The sequence below is a fragment of the Conger conger genome, chromosome 6 (genome assembly GCF_963514075.1).
Source record: "Conger conger chromosome 6, fConCon1.1, whole genome shotgun sequence".
NCBI classification, from domain to species: Eukaryota; Metazoa; Chordata; class Actinopteri; order Anguilliformes; family Congridae; genus Conger; species Conger conger.
The window spans coordinates 45,338,084-45,357,722 of record NC_083765.1 but is presented as its reverse complement, the minus strand read 5'-3'; the positions used below and the strand labels follow the sequence as shown (position 1 = coordinate 45,357,722).

Below are 19,639 nucleotides of genomic sequence, written 5' to 3'. Positions count from 1 at the left end.
AGGTGGGGCAGTCCCCTTAGCAGCCTGAAATGCCAACACTAGGGCCTTGAAACGGATGCGTGCGGCAATGGGAAGCCAGTGGAGGCCAATGAGAAGCGGGGTGACATGAGCCGACCTGGGCTGATTGGTGATCAGGCGGGCTGCAGCATTCTGGACCAGCTGGAGGGGCTTGATGGCACACGCTGGGAGACCGGCTAGGAGGGAGTTGCAGTAATCCAGGTGGGAAATGACGAGCGCCTGGACTAGGAGCTGGGTGGCTTTCTCAGTCAGAAGATGACGGATACGGCGTATATTATACAGAAAGAACCTGCAGGTTCTGGCAGTGGAGGATACTTGTGGAGCCAGGGTGAGGCAGTTATCAAGAGTCACCCCAAGATTCTTTGCCGTACGGGAGGAGGAAACTACAAGGTCCTCAACAGTCAATGAGAGGTCGATTGACGGAGAGGACTTAGCAGGGATGTAGAGAAGCTCAGTTTTGGCAAGGTTGAGCTTCAGGTGATGGGAAGTCATCCACGCAGAGATATCAGCCAAGCAGGCAGAGATCTGTGTGGTGATTTGGGTGTCGGGGGGGAAGGAAATGAAGAGTTGGGTGTCATCAGCGTAGGAGTGATAAGAAAAGCCGTGGGAAGAGATAACAGAACCAAGAGACATGGTGTATAGCGAGGAGAGGCCCAAGAACCGAGCCCTGCGGGACTCCAGTTCGTAGGGGTTGAGGGTCGGAGACTGCGCCCCTCCAAGTCACCTGGTAGGAGCGACCAGAGAGGTAGGAGGAAATATGACTGGGCCCCGCAAGGTCGGTGGTTCGATCCCCGGTGTAGCCACAATAAGATCCACACAGCCGTTGGGCCCTTGAGCAAGGCCCTTAACCCTACATTGCTCCAGGGGAGGACTGTCTCTTGCTTAGTCCAATCAACTGTATGTCGAGAGCATCTGCCAAATTCCATTAATGTAATGTAGTGCAGTGGAAATGTTCTAAAATTGACAAAACATTCCAGTAACATTGTGAAAGCATTTTAGGCTAGCTGGGAATGGTGTGTCTAGCTAGAAACCTGGGGTATGACGCAATAATCCTTTGCTTGCCTGTGCTTGCCATGTCTGGGAGTCCTGAGAGAGCAAAACACAGTTAGCTACAGTGAGACCAGGGGCCTATATCCCAAAGCAGGATTACTGAGTTAGCCGGATAACTGCACTGAGTGAAACCCACAAAGCAGGATTACTGAGTTAGCTGGATAACTGCACTGAGTGAAACTCACAAAGCAGGATTACTGAGTTAGTTGGATAACTGCACTGAGTAAAACCCACCAAGCAGGATTACTGAGTTAGCTGGATAACTGCACTGAGTAAAACCCACCAAGCAGAATTACTGAGTTAGCTGGAGCAAAAAAAAACAGGCCCCCTCCTGAAGTAGTAGTAAATGAAGTGAAAAAAAAGAGCTGACCTGGATTTACTCAGTGGAGTTATCCAGGTGAAATACCCCCTTGACAGAGTTGGTGTGTCTGCACCCCCTGCCCCTGTACTCCTGAGAGCACACCACAGTGCACCACACTCCAGTTTTATTCTCCCATAAGGCTGAAACACAAGCAGGAAATGCTGCATCATAGTCCCTGTTTTATAGTCCCTCGCCTGGATAACTGCACTGAGTAAACCCCAGAACCTTAGAAAATGGATTGAAGTAAAAAAAATAAATTGCTGTTCTGGGTTATAATCAGCATTGTTATCCAACTAACTCAGTAATTTCAGTCACCTGGTGTTACCAACTGTCAGCGTTGTCTGTTAGTGAGTATTGTTATTATTTTTCATTATCATGTCCGGTTTTCTGTTTACATTCATATTCATTGCACTTATCTTCCCCTGTGATGTTTGTGTCTTCATGTAGTTCACTATTCGGGTGGTTTCGGAATTTTCCGGTTTCCCACGATTCCTTCTTAGTCTCATTTTCTCTTATTTCCTGCTTTTCCTTCATTCAGGTTTGTAGATAGCACTAATCTACTCATGACTAACATAGACTTTGTCAGTACTAATTATATTAACACAGTATTTTTCTGTCTAACTAACTGTCACTAGTTTTGGGTAATTATAATTGAATCATGTAACTAACAGATAAACTTGATCTATTTCCATACGGCTCTATAACTCCGACTCTCTGTCCTATCTCTAAATTGCCTGCCTTAATTCAGTGAAGTATTTGCACCTGCTCTCCCCATCACTATGTTCCTTAACTCTGAGCAATTGTCTACTCCCTAGTCCGGAGCCGTTTGTATTATATGTGTGTCTTTGTTAATCCAGTCCGCGTCTTCGTACATCCCTCGTTATTATATTATTGCCCTTTCATGTTTCTCACCTGATTATTTGTTAGATCATTCTCATTCCCATGCCTCGCCTAGTTTGTTTTATCCCCCAGTGTATTTATGCCCCAGTCTCAGTAGGTATCTTTTCAGAATGTTGATCTATATTCCTTACATTTAAAAAAAAACTAAAACATTTATTATCTTATTATTATTATTTATTATGTTATTCTTTTCACTATGCTCTTGCCCTGCACCTTTGGAACTTTGCCTTTCTGAACATCTGGATTTTTGACCTTGGACTGTTTCCTTCTATTCTTTGGCATCTCGATTTTGGAATTGTTTATACTGGATTGCTGGCTTTTGATATCAGACTGTAAATAAACAACAATTTCTGAATATCCCCTGGTCTGCACTTGGGTCTCCTGAATGGTACATTACGCCTGGATAACTGCACTGAGTAAAACCCGGAACCCTCATAAAACCTGAAATTGGATTTAAGTAAAAAGAGCTGTTCCGAGTTACCCAGGGAGCATGAGGTCCCTGTGGATAATCAAACGGCTCAATCAGGCACCTGTGGTTTCCATCAGCATATTAACTGTGTGGATCATCCGGGGGACAGCAATGCAAAAAAGCAATTCTGGTGGCTTGTGCAGCAGGGGATATGCTTGCCTTGCTGAAGATTTCATCTTAAAACAGCCTAAACTGGACATGCAGGTTTAAGATGTGTTTTCAACACTTTTAACTGGTCAACCAGCTGTTCACTGGCTGACCAGCATATATAGACAGATTGTCTATTAGTTGACCACCTGCTTATTCTAACTAGCTATGACCAGCTGGAAGTGTCGAACACATGGCTCAAAAACCACCTGAACCATTGTAAAACTGCAGCTGGTTTTTCAACAGGGCACAAATATGTGGTCTCACAAATTGACAGAAGCTGTTGCAGGGATGAGGAATTTTTAGATATGTGTAGTATCTTCATATAGATATTTATGCAACAGACACCAGCTTCAATGGTGTTCACTCTTTATTTAGGAGAACAACATTTGTGGCAAATACAGACTTGCTGGCTACCTATTTCTTCTTCTGCACTCCAACATCGGGGCCCGGGTTGACTAACCTAACCTAGGGTCCCTCTATAGGAGAAGGCATGTAATTGCACTCTATAACATCCCTCCCTTCTTAGCTTTTGATTTTCCTCTTTTTTAGTTCACCCGCACCATCATAAACAAAACAAAAACAACCAATACTGACTTTTCAACTTAAGTCTTAGCAAGTAACATTTAAACATTTGTTTTTCTTTATGCAACTTTATGTAACTAACACCATACAATCAACATTTCTTGTACATGTATCTTTGTCTCTCTTTTTTTTAATTTATTTTTTTATAACATTTATTCCCCCCCACAGTTCTTTGTGATCCTGGGAGGTTAGTGTGGGTGGACTACCACACGACCTAAGGAGATAAGGGCGCATTCTTGCCCATGAAGGCATCTCCTTCATGATGTATAATCCCTCAAACGGCATGGAGGCCGTTTGTCCCTTTTTGAACGGCGCAACCCGTCGGTGTCCCCCTCAGTGTCCTCCAGTACTTCAGCTGCTGGTGGACTGGGTTTCAGAATGTCCTCCTCATCTATAGTTGTAGGAGCGGGCGCAGGGAGATCCTTCTCCTGCCTGCTGAACAGCTGATTGACGTGTCGCCTGACCACTCTTCCATCGCCCAGCAACACAGTATATGAAACTGGCCCTGTTAGCTCCTGTATTAGACCTGGTACCCATTTAGGTTCAAATCCAAAGTTCTTCGTATAGATGGAGTCACCTTTTTCGAAACTGCGATGTTTTGCATGTCTGTCATGGTAGTTTTTCTGACTTGTTTGTTTTGACTCTACTTTCTGTTTTAAGTCAGGGTGAATCAAGTCCAAGGTACACCTCAGCTTTCTCCCCATCATCATCTCAGCTGGTGACAATCCAGTGGTTGACTGTGGAGTGATTCTGTAGCTGAACAAAGCCCGATCCACCTTTGTTTCTACTGTATCACCTGTACTTTTCTTCATCAGTTCTTTGAAGGTTTGTACCGCCCTCTCTGCTAGACCATTAGATGAGGGGTGGTATGGCGCTGACGTGACGTGTGTGATCCCGTTCCTAGACATGAACTCTTTCATGTGTTCACTGACAAAACTCTGAGCATTGTCAGACACTATCATCTCAGGAATACCATGTGTGCTGAAACGTTTCCTCAAACAGTTTACAGTTACTGCAGTGGTAGATGCGTTGACTGGGAAAACATCCAACCATTTTGAATATGCATCTACGATTACTAGGAACATTTTACCCAAGAAGGGACCTGCGTAGTCAATGTGGAGTCTTCTCCACGGCTTCTCAGGCCACTCCTACGGATGAAGTGGTGCACTCGCGGGAGCCTTCCTGTGTTCCTGACATGTAGTGCATGACTTTACCGTATTCTCAATATCGGTGTCCATGTGAGGCCACCACATGTAACCTCTTGCCAAACCTTTCATGCGGCTCATGCCTGGGTGTGACTGGTGTAATTCCTCCAGCATTCGAGCTCGGCCTCGCTCTGGTATGACGTCTCGGGCTCCCCACAACACACAGCCATCTTGCACACTCAGCTCGCATCGCCTCTGTCGATAAGGATTAAAGTCTGTGTCATGGTTATCCGGCCATCCTCTCAGGATATACTCACGTACCCTGGAGAGTATGGGATCTTTTGTTGTCCATTTTTGCAGCTTTGCTGACGTCAACGGCGGACCGTGATCCTGGTCCATCATCATGACTTGCTCCTCTTGTGATGACACCTCAGGACACCCTGGAAGCGGTAGGCGGCTAAGACCATCAGCCTTGCCGTTGTCTTTGCCCGCTCTGTATCTGATGACATACTCATATGCTCTCAGCCGCACAGCCCATCTCATGATTCTCTGTGACGCCATCTGTGGAACAGCTTTCATCTCGTTTAGTAAGCTTATCAAGGGCTTGTGATCTGTACAAATCACAAACTTTCTCCCATAAAGATACTTATGAAAACGCTCGACTCCGAAAATAACAGCTAAACCCTCTTTATCCAACTGGGAATAGTTCTTTTCTGCAGCATTGAGCGTTCGTGACATAAACCCGATCGGTTTCTCTGCTCCGTCTGGCATACGGTGGGCTAGGACAGCTCCCACTCCGTATGGTGAAGCGTCACAAGCTAATATGAGCTCTTTGTCCTCATCATAATGTGCTAATACACTGCTTGACTGTAGCAGTTCCTTGGACTTAGCGAAGGCTTTTTCCTGCCCTGGCCCCCAAGTCCATGGTTCATCTTTCCTCAGCAACTGGTACAGCGGTGCCAAGAAGGTTGATAGATTTGGCAGGAACTTGTAGGTCCCAAGTAGGCTTTCAGCTCAGTCACTGAAGTAGGTGCTGACACTTCCTGCACTGCTTTCACCTTTGCTGGTACTGTGTGAAGTCCTTTGGCGTCCACACGATGTCCCAGGAATGTCACTTCCTTTTCCGTGAATCTGCATTTGCTCCGTTTTAAGCATAAGCCTGACTGCTCTAGTCGCTGTAAAACTAGCTCTAGTGTGTGGATGTGGTCCTCATCATCCTTTCCTGTCAGAAGTATGTCATCTAAATACACAGCTACATTTTTTATTCCCCGTAGCACCCCCTCCATGGTACGCTGGAATATGGCTGGACTGGAGCTTACTCCAAAAGGTAACCTTGTATATCTGAACAGTCCCCTGTGTGTATTCACTGTCACATATTTTCTGGAATCCTCATCTAGAACTAACTGTTGGTAAGCGTGGCTCATATCTAGCTTACTGTACTTCTCTCCTCCATTCAAAGAAGCTAATAGATCTTCCAAACATGGAATGGGGTATTCCTCTAGTGGAGACACTTTGTTTACTGTTAACTTATAGTCGCCACAGATCCTCACTTCACTGTCTGGTTTTAAGACGAGAACTATGGGTGCAGCCCAATCTAAGAATTTCACTGGTTCTATTATTTCTGCAGCCTCCAGTCTCTCAAGTTCACGTTCTACTTTTTTCTTCAACGCGAAGGTACTGATCTGGGCTTATAAAAGCAAGGGGTGGCATCCCGGGCAACATGTATTTTAGCAGTGAATCCCTTTAGCAGACCTAGCTCATCCTTGAACACTGTTTCATGTTTAGCGAGAACTTCCTGTAGTGAAGCCACTCTATCCTCCATTTTGTGTACTTGTTGCCAGTCTATTGGTATCATGAGAGCTTTTATCCATCCCCTCCCAACTAGATTTGGACCTGAGCCTTTGACTACAACTACTGGTAACACCTTGGAAATACTTTGGTATCCCACTGTTAGTTTTGATGTACCCAGAACTTTTACCTTATGACCACCGTTTGTCCTTAGGTTTAACTTACACTTCATTAGTTTAGGCTCCTGTACATCCGACCATAAGTTGTGGAATGCTCTCCTTGACATTATGGTCAATCCACAACCAGTGTCTACCTCATAGGTTACACTTTTGTCATTTATGTTTAGTTCTGTTTTGATCAGCTCTTCTTTGGGAATGAATCTCTTCCTTTACCTTATACATAGTCGTTTCAGTACTATTTATTTTGTAAATAGTCAAAACATCATCACTACTACTTGTTTTTCTCTCCCCCTTTCGGCTTTTTGTAACCTATCCTTTTTCCTCTATCAACAGGTTTTGGCCTACAGGCTCTTTTTATGTGTCCCACTTTCCCACAGTTGTGACACTTTTCTCCCGCAAACCTGCATTCCTTTGCCATGTGGTTCATTCCTCCACACCTGTAGCATTTTCCGTGTCCAAACTGCTCCTTTGTGCGCGTATCTGTCACTTTGCATACTGAACCTGCGGCTCGGTTCCACTTAACATTGTCTCTCATGCTGTTCAAATCTTTAATGTCTTTATTTGCGGCTTCCATTGCTTGTGCATGCCGTATCAAACGTCAAGCCGTCCTCCGACAGCAGCCGCCGCTGTATGCGGTCATCGTTTATTCCGCAGACTAATCTGTCTCGCAACATCACTGTCAGAGTATTTCCAAAGTCGCAATCTTGTGCTAGCTTCCGTAGCTCAGCCACATACTCAATTACACTCTCCTCGGACTTTCTGCCCCTGGTGTTGAACTTCCACCATTGAACTATCACACTCGGCTTCGGGTTGAAATGGTTCGTTAACAACCTTACCAGTTCATCATTTGTACGGTCACCTGGTCGCTCCGGACTCAGCAGGTTCCTCATCAGCGTGTAGGTCTGCGCGCCCACACAGCTCAGTAGCACAGCTCTCCTCTTTTCTGGGTCATCAATTTCGTTTGCCAGGAAGAAATGAGTCAAGATCTCGCAGTACTCTTCCCAGCTCTGCAACTTGCTGTCAAACGATGCCACCGTTCCAACTGTGACAGCCATGTATTTATTTCCTTGCAACTACGTGATAAAGAGAGCGCTCGGCCTTTCCTAGCTCAAAGCACAACGTCAATTATCCACTCTACGCCGCGCACCTGTGTTAGCTAGCCACACTTCACTCGGTAAACTAGTCTTACTCACGCCAATATTTTGCCGAACATCTTCCGGTTTTTTCTTTAGTTGATCCTCGTCGCCATAATATGATTGTGCATTGACAGTTTGGGGGTGAAATGCAAACAAGTTAACTCCAACATGACACAAGGGCTGCCCCTTATTGGTCACGTGGACAATATTAGTACACAAGCCTCTCACCCAAGAACCAAACCCAAGCAGGTTGATCACTGTTGACTGAGGCAGTCTGAGATGTAGAGGTCGAGAGACTTCTGATTCCTATTTCTATACAGTGATGGACAATTCCACAAATGGCATTCAATTTTAATAATTTAGGTTTTCAAGGATTTGATAGAACGCGTTATTATAAATACAAACTCATCCTCATGAAATTGTTTGATTGCGCTGTCGTTTTCTCTGCTTCATACGTAGATTAGTCCGTTTGAAATGCTCCTGAATTTCAACAATAACAGGGAATACAAAACAGATCACACTAATTACAAATTGATACAATTCCAGATATTTTTAGCAATTATAAACTGGAAATCGTGAAATAAAACAATTTTAACACACTTATAATGCAGTATTGCTTCTACTGGAGATTATTGATGACTAAAAACTAAAAAGCACTTTGTAAAAAGAAAGAAAGCCACAACTTCTGATAGCTATAAGCTTTATTATTTTCGAATTTCTATAAATCAGTGACTTGTGGCTTTCAGGTCGACTATGCGTAAACCTTTTTTTTTAACGTTATGTCAGTTTCCGCGTCCTGTTCTGTCCAGGGGCATGATCTGAACACAACGTTTCTCCCAACGGTGTGCAATGTTTTGCAACAGACTTTGAGGAATGTTTGCACCCGTTGGGTGGGTGGGTGTGTCGGGGGTGTAGCCCGAATTGATAATGACGTAGGCCTATGCTTTCAAGGCCGGATAACGTCTTCTCCAGACGCCTTAGGAGCAAACCGTACTGTATCAGTCATTCCGCCCACTGTTTGCAATTGGATGTTCAACACGCCACCACCTCTGCTTAAAACATTTTTAAACATTTCGCTACGTTTTGTCGGGGTTGAACGTGGACCAGGCCATACAGAAGAAAGTCTAGGAGGTTGCAACTATAGGCTACCCTTCTCACCAAATACGAGCTCCTGGTTTGATCTATGAATGACTTCTGTCTTGCAGAAGACAGTTACATGGAGATGGTACATGGCAAAATGGCTGCTGGTTTCTACATCTTCTATCCATTTTACATGCTTGAATCTCAAATAATGCAACCCACACACTGGCACAGTAATTTAGTTTTTTAATTTGTGTGTTTATACCATTCACATTCCAGTATACAGTATTACAATCAGGTAACTTGATGCTTTCAGCTTGATTTAACAAGGTAAGGAAACACAACTAGAGCTAGACATATGTAAAGCTAGAATGAAGTGGTTGTGAGAACCATCAAGTTGCATGCCTCAAGGCTTGTGAATAAGGAAGAGAAGGAATTACTAAATGGAGATATTGACACATAGTCTGAAATGATTATGTTTGCAGAAACTACCTTTGTCACTGATTACGGACGGTCAAAGTATCAAAACAATATTAATGCAAAAGTGTAATTGGACTTATAACATCCACTTTCTAGTTTATGTATCATACGATGCGTGAAAATATAATGAAAATAAAGAAATCATAAAGTATTCTTCTTTGAAAACTTGATTAGGCTATATCAGACGTTTTTGAGGTGGTGCAGATTGTGGGTCCACCATAACCATTTAATATTCATAAATACATGTATGTATTTTTTCACGTCAATTAATCCACGCCCCGTTTTCAGGGTACCATTCTCAACATGAGACATTTGGTTGCGCAAAAAAAGAAAAAAGTCGGTGCTCGACTATCCAGCCTAGAAGGGGTGGAGATATGTCATGTGAATTCGGAAGTATGGCTGCAGTCAAATAGCTTGTTTTGAAGCAGTTCTTTGAAGAGGCATCAGTCATCGTGATTGCTTCTTCTTGACGAACTCAGCATCACAAAATACCGGCTGATTCATATTTTTTGTGAAGAAAAGGCTTGTCATTTGAGATAGCTTACAGCCAAATCTAATCTTTACAGGGGAACGTTAACGTTAGGCTTCAGCGTTCATCACTCAAACGCGAGAACCACTTGGGAATATATTTTAACTTACCTCAGTGAAGGGGGGATATTAGGTGTTATATATATTAGCATTCCTCCTTGTTGGATCCGGCGACTTTAAAACACGTTCTTTGGTCGCATTTTCCATTACTACACGTACTTGGAGGTAGTCTACCGGTAGTTAGCTTGCTAATTTAGCTTGTGGTTGTTGGTAGCCTGGGGTATTAACATTTCTAGTTATTATTAACGTTACTTTGATAAGATATTTGCTAAATTTAGCTGGCTCATAATTTGTCAACTGGCTTGCTCGCTACCTGCGAATCGTCGTAATGTAACATAGCAGAACCTAACTGCTCGAGGCTCTTAATTCACATATTGTATGAACTTGCAAATGTGACCGGTGGTTTGCTCACGTTATTATATAGAAGTAGTGCTATATTCTAAGGGTATTTGGCAGCATTTTAATGTGCTAACCGAGTCTGGCTTTTAATTTATCGTTTTTATCTAGCGTAGGGTAATTCTGGTGAGATCACCGTCTACTCAAAGCACTTTGTTAACTGCATCGCTCGACATTTAGCCTTTTTGTGAAAATGAACACAGAGAAGGACTTCTCCCCTTTGACACCCAACATCGTGAGAGCGCTCAACGACAAACTTTACGAAAAGAGAAAAGTTGCCGCTTTAGAGATTGAGAAGTAAGTTACTTGCGTTCGCATGTTGAATAGCTCTAGATAATTCTTAATTTAACTTGTTCGTAACGTTGCGTACGTTTGTTAGTTGAATGCGTGCTATTCGCATGAGACATTTTTTTTAATGCAGTGTTTTTGTTTCATAATTTAAAGAAAACCATATACAGAAGATAGGCCTACGTAACTCCCTGAAACGTCATGTTATGTCTCCGTGTTGTGTTCATGGCACCGCACAATAATATTGACTGGGAATGGGAAATCACATGATTGGGTCGCTTTACCGCTTGACCATGTGCGTTTCCTCGTTTTCGCACTAACGTTATGGTCTCTATCATTTGTCAAAAAACCATTTAACATGTAGTTAATTAATCACCCCCCACTACAGCTTACTTCGTTGTGCCTACTGCTTAAATGGCCTACATTTGTTTCACCAATCAGATGATTGGTATGCAGGTCAATTAACTGGTGTCTTTTAGGACATTATTTGCTACAATTACACCCTTGTTGCCACAACGTATTTTGTTTTCTGTACGCGTATTAGTCGTATTAGTGTACAGTACACTAATCAAAATAAACGAAATCATGCGATGTGATGTTTTTTTTCAGCTGCCCGCAAAATGCTTGCCGTTTGTGACCGTGGTCTGTTTCACTTTCACATCACTTCCCATTTAACAGTTTTGACTACAACCTTTCAGACGGTGCTGGTTTAATTAGCTACTCTTATTGCAGACATCAGTGTGAAAGAGGGTGATGCGAATAAAGCAGTTGTCCTCACTCCTAGTCCTGGAAAGCCGCGGGGTGTGGTGGTTTTTGTTTTTGCCTTAAAATTAGGTGAGCAGTGTTAACCGTGTAATTAACCACTTTAATTGATCAATTAAGTGCTGAGTAGCCAAACACCAGCACACCATGCTGCTCTCCAGGACCGGCTTTGCTTTAATGGAGGAGTGTCAAACTCCAGTCCTGTAGGGCCGCAGTGTCTGCTGGGATTTGTTGTTTTCTTTCAATCAGCAGCCAATTAAGGCCTTGAGAACAAGGTGTGTGGACTGAAAGACTGAAATGTACACACCAAACACTGCGGCCCTCCAGGACTGGAGTTTGACACCCTGGCTTTAAAGCAATGTGAATGTCCATTGGTATTGCATTACATTACATGTTATTTGGCTGACGCTTTTATCCAAAGCGACTTACAGTTGATTAGATTAGGCAGCAATGTGGGGTTAAGGGCCTTGCTCAAGGGCCTAACGGCCGTGCCGGCACCAGGGATCAAACCTTCCGACCTCAGTCATGTACCTTAACCACTATGCTACAGGCTGCCCAATGCTGCATGGATAGATCACAAAGACAGAGCATTTGAGCCTGATCACATGACCCGAGTGTACATGGGAATGTAAGGGGGTGACCACTGACTTGGAAAGCTTCTTGGAATTAGTCTGAGCACAAAGGTTGTGGATTGGTTCAGCAAACATACAAGCGGGGCACCAGCTCCCCTGCTGTGCTGTGAAACACGGTTTTGGTCCTGAGGACATTGGCTTGCACATTATGGCTTGGATCTGAATTGGTTGTTGATATTAAGACGAAAACAAAAACCCACAATCCCTGTTGCTGTCCGGGACCTGGAGTGAGGACCACTGGGCTAACTTCTTACTTCTGTAGTAAACTGTGTGTGTGTGTGTGTTTGCAGGCTTGTGCGGGAGTTTGTTGCCCAGAATAATTCCACCCAGATACGACATATCATCCAGATCCTGGCCTCTGAGTTTGCCCTGTCGCAGCACCCCCACAGCCGCAAGGGGGGGCTCATCGCCCTGGCTGCCTGCTCCATCGCCCTGGGGAAGGTAGGAAAGGGCACACTACTTACAGCAGGGGTGCGCAACAAGGGCCAATCCATTTCAGGATTTTGAGGCAACTTCTGGTCTTAATTATTGAATTGACTCAATCATATCTTATCTGACATGTGTATGAGTACCAGCTACAGCTGCAGACTGCAAGCGCATCATAATGGTTTTACTGTGCTCAAGTACAGGCTTGAACCAGGGTAATTTATAGAACTGTCAGCAAATTAAAAACAAGGCAATTGGCTGGAACAAAAACCTGCAGACCTGCCCTTGAGGACCGGACATGTGCACCCCTGACTTACGGTCACCACTGATGCCCATTGACAGCACTGACCAACACTACTGACACAAAGTACCATTAATCACCACAGTACTGACACGCATAAACATTAGTCACCCACACTACTGACCTACACTTGAGCAACTTTACTCACTAACCGATGCACAGTAATGTTGTTTACCTATGCTGCTGTCACAATGAAACATCACCCACACTACTGACGCAAAGTTACAATACTGACCTACACTACTCACGCAAACAGTTACAGTTCTCACCTACACTACTGACACATAGAGTAACGTTACTTACCAACTGATGCACAGTAGCATTGTTTACCTACACTGCTGCCACAAAGAAACATCCATGTCTCTGTCTGCATTACACACAGGACTCGGGGCTGTACCTGAAGGAGCTGATCGAGCCAGTCCTCACCTGCTTCAACGACTCGGACAGCCGCCTGCGTTACTACGCCTGCGAGGCGCTGTACAACATCGTGAAGGTGGCTCGGGGCGCGGTGCTCCCCCACTTCAATGTCCTCTTCGATGGGCTGAGCAAGGTGCCCTCACGCAGTCTCCGCACACCGGGGAAGGGCAGAGAGGGGTCGAATGCAGCGGTTCCCCTCCCTGCCATCCTGTGGATTTTTATTTTAACCCTAATTTCACCCACTGGATTCTACTGATTGGCATCTCCAGGAGATCTGAGAATGAGGGGTGCTTTGTTAGGATTGGAGTGAAAACCTACAGGTTGTTAGATCTCCAGGAACAGGGTTGGGCAGCCCTGCTCTAGCTGTTCAATGAGGTGTGCTTTGTTAGGGTTGGAGTAAAGACCTACATGATGGTAAATCTTCGGGTACAGGGATGGGAACCACTGGTCACAGCACGATACCTCAGCAGCTCTGTTTAAAATATAAATATATTAAAATTTGTAAGTAATGTAAGAAAAGGAGAGCTTTACCAGGGTTTCAGAATGACATGCTGTCATCAGGGAGAGGGCCCACAAATGACTGTCGTCCCTGCAGACTGCTGCTGTGTAGAGCGTGAGGTTGTGCACTGAGCTGGGTCACCGTGACATAATGAAAGCAATGAACAGGGTGGAGTCCATGTTCTGGTAACGGCAAAGGCTTCTGCTGCACAGTGTGGTGAACAGACCTGGGTCTAATACACATTTTAAACACTTCAGGTCATCTGATGGCTGGTAAAATTTTTATACACAACTTAAAGGAAACCTTTGTATCAACCTAAATGTACAGATCACAAGAAATGAATTTTGTTCTTGTAAACAAGGATTTATATTTGAAATAGTCAGCAATCTGCATGAAATATGGCTGGGGGGGTCTAATGGGTTACTGTATTTTGAATGATGGTTTGACCCATGTCTGGCAATGACACGCTGTGATGTCATGCTCCGACAGCCGTGTCACTCAGCGCAGAGGGACGCGTGACAGGATGATTGGGGGGTGGGTGGTGGCGTTTAATCGTTGTGTTCAGCGCCTCATTCCCTTGCCTTCTTCCAGCTGGCTGCAGACCCAGACCCCAACGTGAAGAGTGGGTCTGAACTGCTGGATCGACTTCTGAAGGTGAGAGTCCGGGGAGATTGTCATTTCAGTTCAGTATAAAAATAGTAAAAATGTAAAGCATGTTAGCTTGAACCCAGAGGATGATGTGTAAAAGTGTACCACAAAACACTTATTTCCAAAGTAGTCCTTGATGGATAACAAGTAACGCATAACTAACTAACACAAGTAACTAACTGCAAAGCACATTGAGAAAGCACATTAAAAGGCAGGATTGCGGGCAGGCAGATAACAGGCTGTTTGGGAACTCGATCCAATCAGTTTGCGTCAATTGTCACATGAAAGGATAGATAGCTCTGCTTAAGGGGGCTTTTTGAATCAACCAGCAAATTGGTGCGTGGGATCTTGATGCAATCAGGTCTTGTCAGTGGTTGTGTGAAAGGGTAGATAACCAGGCTAAGGGGCTTTTTGAATCTACTGACCAATCGGGGTGGGAACTCGGGTCCAATCGGGTCATGTCAACCGCTGCCTTTTCTTCAGCCAAAGTAGAGATGACTGGGTACTCGGAGTGAACCTGTGATCTTGTCCCTGTGTTTACACATCATAGAGTATTGACCTAGAATGTAATGTTGAAACGCTCCAGTGTTTGCACAAAGATAAAAACAAAAGACAGGTTTAGGCAGAGGCTACAGGCCTTTTCTCTTTGCTGATGTCATCAATACTGCCTCAGCTCTGTCATCGTAACTGTTTTGGGAATTATGTAATCCCATGGTGTTGTGATTTGCCATTATTAACAATGAATTTGGTTAAGCATATTGTGAGCATTTGTTCTGGGGGACCCCTGTCCAATTGATCAAGATCAATACTGTATCAAAAACTAGCATACACAGAACCCAGGACTGGCCAGCCACAGGCCTAAGTAACTAAAGAATCAAGTCACTTTCATGCTTTAGTGAGAGTTGAGGAGAGATAACAAAGAATAAAAACTGAGTAGTCCTCTTTGTTAGTCTGTTTTCTGCTTTCAAAAGTTTTTTTATGCAATAAAAGGAAATTAATGGAAATGTCTGTGCATGGTCATGGTCGGGAACCTTCATAAACTCGAGGATATGCACAATAACTGCACTGTCACGATGAATCACTGATGATACGCCACATCATGAACACTATGTACGCCAGGCCAGGACGGCAGGGCAGGACCGCAAACCTTGCTATTCATTGGGCTGGCGTTGTACATATGGCATATGCTGATGGTTGTGTGATCTTATTATAGTACATGTGAAACCGATGCAAATCTTCAGTTCGTAAAGATAGGAGTAGATGCCCTGCAGGAAGAACACACAACAGTTTCGTGTTTTAAAGGAGACAAAGAACCCCCCCCCCCTCCCAAAAGAAAAGGCAAATGAATCCCCCGTCCCGTGCTTTATCACATTAGTTTTATACATGCAAGGCTTTGTCTTGCCTGCTGTTCTATATGACTGTAACCAAATCTGTACCCTTCTGTGACACTTCCATGGTTTCCGAGACCCAAGAAACACCAACAAAGACTTTTAAAAAAATCTTCAGGCTGGGGTGCTCTCTGTCGGGAAACACTAACAGTTTCCTCTTCATTGGCTGCTTCACCATTGGTCTCTTAGTCCAGTTTACTGTTCATTCCCTGCTAATTGTGTTAATGTCAGGCTCCTTGAGATGTACCCTGAAGATGTTGATGATGCCATCTCTCTCTCTCTCCCTCCTCCACAGGACATTGTGACAGAGCGCAACAAGTTTGACCTGGTGGCCTTTGTCCCCTTGCTGCGTGAGAGGATCTACTCCAATAACCAGTACGTTCGCCAGTTCATCATATCCTGGGTGAGCGGAAGACCCCTACATTTTAAGACTGCCAGTGCCTGCAGGTTTAACTCCAGTTCTGGAGGGCCCCAGTGCCTGCAGGTTTATCTCCAGTTCTGGAGGGCCGCAGTGCCTGTAGGTTTAGCTCCAGTCCTGGAGGGCCGCAGTGTCTGCAGGCTGCCCCTCTGGGAATTCAGTTTGACATCCCCGGTTTATAGCATTCACTCTGTACAAAGAAGTAAATGCTATAATACATAAAATGGTGGTTTGCGGTGATTGTTATCCTACCAGTCTTCTTAAAGATGGCTGCCTTAATTGATTCAAATGACACATTCAGCCCTATGCATTTAACTGCATTAAAGCTCAGAATATGAGCAACAGTCGTTATTTTGACAACACACGTGACACATTTCCCTTTATATACTGTACGTTATGTGCAACCATGCAGCCCTAATTCGGCAAATAATTGAACTAATTATATACTGAAGATATGATGCTGGAATAAAAACCAGCATACACACAGCCCGTGCACGCAGTTTGAGACCACTGCCTTAGAGGATGGAGCTACCATGTGCTGTCAATCGTGTAACTAGCGGAATCTTTTAAGTCTTTACCGTCTGCAATATTTGTCAAAATCCGTAGGGTTGCTCATACAATATAATCACTTCCACGCATTTTGGTTGCTGGTTGGATTTATGAACGGCGGTACTGTCAAGTTGCAAGATGTTTACAGTGATGAGAAAAATAAAATAGTCTCTTTCTCTTTCGTTGTATGGTTTTTGGATATTAGGACACGCGCGCGCGCAACATGAAGAATTTCTGACTGGTGGTCGGTTCGCTCTTTCAAATCCTGGTGCTGGAGTCGGTCCCTGATATCAACCTCCTGGACTACCTGCCAGAAATCCTGGACGGACTCTTTCAGATTTTGGGGAACAGCAGCAAGGAGATCCGCAGAACGTAAGGCTCTCCGTGTCTCTTGCTTTTTCATCGTGTGACTTCAGTGGAGGAAAGAAAACGATGCTTTTTTTTACCAGCCAAATTCGACTTTATTAAATAATCGAATACTGTTAGTTTGCGCCAACCACCCAAGATGGTCTGCATACAGGCACATTACAGTAACCAAACAATGTGTGTTTTATATATACGGTAGGTCAGGCGATTAATAAACATGTGGCTAATATCCAAGACTGAAAAATAAAATAAATAATAATGAGAAGTCACTGACGAATTAATTGTAAACCCCCCCACAAAAAAAAGACGCAAGTCAATGCGCAAATGCGGGATGCACACGGCGCGGTTGTACGATTCCAAAGACGTTTTCTTCATTTTGGCAGTACATTGTATCTTTCATAGCAACTCAACTTAAAGAAGCTATACTTCATAACCGCTATCTATCGTTGCAATTTAACAATCGCTTCAGACACGTTGTAGGCTACTAAGATCAAGCAGCCGAATTACTTGGAAATCGTTTAAATGAGTGTAGCTCGCCTTTTTATTGCGCAGGTTATAATTCTCAGACATTTTCTATTTGAGGTCGTATATGATTTTCAGAATTTGTGGTATTTTGCGTCTAATAACATAACGGTGTATGAAATATTGTCTGGCACCGTAGTTTCTTGGAATGTAGGGAAAATGATATCGACGTTGTTCGTTTACATGTAACGTCATAGCATAGCATACATGTCATTTGTAACGGTTGGAAATATGAGCAGGCCTTAAAATACAGAATTACTTTAGGGAATTATTAAAACGACGCGCACAGTAAGGTTATGCCAAATGTGGATTAACAACGTAATTGCTTTTCTAGCTGTGGTCATATTTGCTTTTCAGAATTTGTGTTAGCCTATTTTGTTTGTAATGTAGCGGTTTAAAAAATGTTGACTGAAACCGTAGTTTGTTGCCATGTAGGAAAAATTATATCGACGTCCATCGCTACATTGATAGCTTATGTAATTTGTAACGTTTGGAAATATGAGCAGGCCTTAAAATGGTGCGCGTGTTAGCCAAATGGTACGCTACCGTTTAAATTCCAAATACACACGATTAAAGTGTTAACAGCAGAACACAGTGCTGAAGGTGTGACAGTCGGTTTAGCGGGTAGGAGATTTTATTTCATAATCGACTGAGTGAGATTTTTATACGTCCGTAAAGTAATACAGAATTACTGTAGTGAATGGATACACAGTAGTGCACAGTAGACTAAATGTGTGTTAAATACGTAATTGCCTTTCTAGTTGTGGCCATTTTTGCTTTTTAGAATGTGTGGTGTTTTGCCTCGAATAACAACGCTTAAAAAAATGTTAACTGCAACATTAGCCTCGTTTCTTGCCATGTGGGGAAAAATAATAGTGACATTGATCGTTACATTTATTGGAGCAGGCCTTAAAATCTGCGAGTTAGCTGAATGGTAGGCTACCACTTAAATTCCAAATACAGAAAAAATGAATGTTTTTCACAAAAATTACACAAAAAAACATGTTTAGTTGGCTCATATGCTACGGAGTTGAATGACCGTTTAAGTTGAGTAGAAGGCACGAAGCAAAAAGTGAAAATTTCATAACAATAGGCCTAAAAGTTACTAGCGAACTACGTAGTTTTGAAAATACGAATTGAAGACAAATTGCCGTGGAGGAATAATGTTACAAAGAGACGCGAAGGAGTGAAAAAACATTTATACGCCGTTTTTATACGCCGGTAAAGTAATACATAATTACTTCATGGAATAATGAAAACAACGTGCACAGTAGGCTAAATGTGGGTTAACTAGCTACGTAATTGCTTTGGTTTCAAAAACTTTTCTGCTCTCGATTAATATTGCCTTGTACGATTGAGCCAGCCAATGGCATAGTTTGTGCGTAGTGAAGTGCAGAAAAAGTTTTTGAATCTAAAACAATCACTTATTTTCACCCAAGTCTGCTTGGATAGCACATAGTTTGTCATTAGCGCTTGTGTAATTGCTTCTGTGATTGTAACTAAGATTTCTTGCCATTTTGATGGACTGCAAAACGAAATTGGCAATTCCACAGTAATGTCAACTGAGCATGAAAAAATAAACAAAATTCACAGGAACTGTGCAATGTAGTACGTTCATCCTGGGCTGAAATGCCTGTTTCTAGATGCCAGAAGTTGGTTGACTCGATGCATTGTTATCAAAAACGGTTATGCAACTAAATATGACTTCATCTTGAAAAATTTCTTCTCTTTATACAGTTTGAGTTTGTAGAGAAAAATATCAACACTGCCATTTTTTTGAACAGATTAATATTCCTTTTCTTTGCTTCCTGTAAAAGAATTTGCTAATGCTTTTGGAATTTGGAATTGAATGTGTCATGTGTCTACTACATTTGAAATATTCAACTCAAAGCAATTCAAATATTTGCACTTTATGAACTTTTTTTAACGCACTGATTTTTATTTGAACACAAGTGTATATTATGATTTCGATTTTGTGTTGTATATGCGTGTGTTTGAAAAGCCATTCTTGGGACAAGCATTGGAAATGAGCATAAGCCATCAATTCTGTGGTGCATTGCATTGGATTTTGTTCTACAGTAATCTGTTTTTAAATGTGTTT

General features: G+C 43.1%; 2 protein-coding genes and 1 pseudogene across 2 annotated transcripts in view; 2 read left to right on the top strand and 1 right to left on the bottom strand.

Annotated features, from left to right (window-relative positions):
• Positions 1 to 3,787: 3,787 nt before the first annotated feature.
• Positions 3,788 to 7,697, bottom strand: LOC133131570 (uncharacterized protein K02A2.6-like; annotated as a pseudogene).
• Positions 7,698 to 10,515: 2,818 nt separating this feature from the next.
• Positions 10,516 to 17,017, top strand: LOC133131569 (protein VAC14 homolog). Its single transcript, XM_061246943.1, has 6 exons — positions 10,516 to 10,619; positions 12,295 to 12,445; positions 13,114 to 13,281; positions 14,239 to 14,301; positions 15,979 to 16,086; positions 16,856 to 17,017. Exons 1-6 carry the CDS (start codon positions 10,516 to 10,518, stop codon positions 16,886 to 16,888), a joined length of 627 nt encoding a protein of 208 aa, XP_061102927.1. The 3' UTR covers positions 16,889 to 17,017.
• Positions 16,899 to 19,639, top strand: part of LOC133130070 (docking protein 4-like) — a 13,365-nt gene continuing 10,624 nt past the window's right edge. Inside the window, exon 1 of the mRNA XM_061244314.1 lies at positions 16,899 to 17,022. The gene's annotated coding sequence lies outside the window, so the exon portion shown is untranslated. The remainder of the gene's footprint in view (positions 17,023 to 19,639) is intronic.

Bases quoted from the DNA above. Each gene is read 5' to 3' on its own strand.
- LOC133131569 (XM_061246943.1), top strand. From the start codon at position 10,516: ATGAACACAGAGAAGGACTTCTCCCCTTTGACACCCAACATCGTGAGA. The intron at 10,620-12,294 runs GTAAGTTACTTG...GTGTGTTTGCAG, and splicing joins GCCGCTTTAGAGATTGAGAA to GCTTGTGCGGGAGTTTGTTG. The intron at 14,302-15,978 runs GTGAGAGTCCGG...CCTCCTCCACAG, and splicing joins TGCTGGATCGACTTCTGAAG to GACATTGTGACAGAGCGCAA.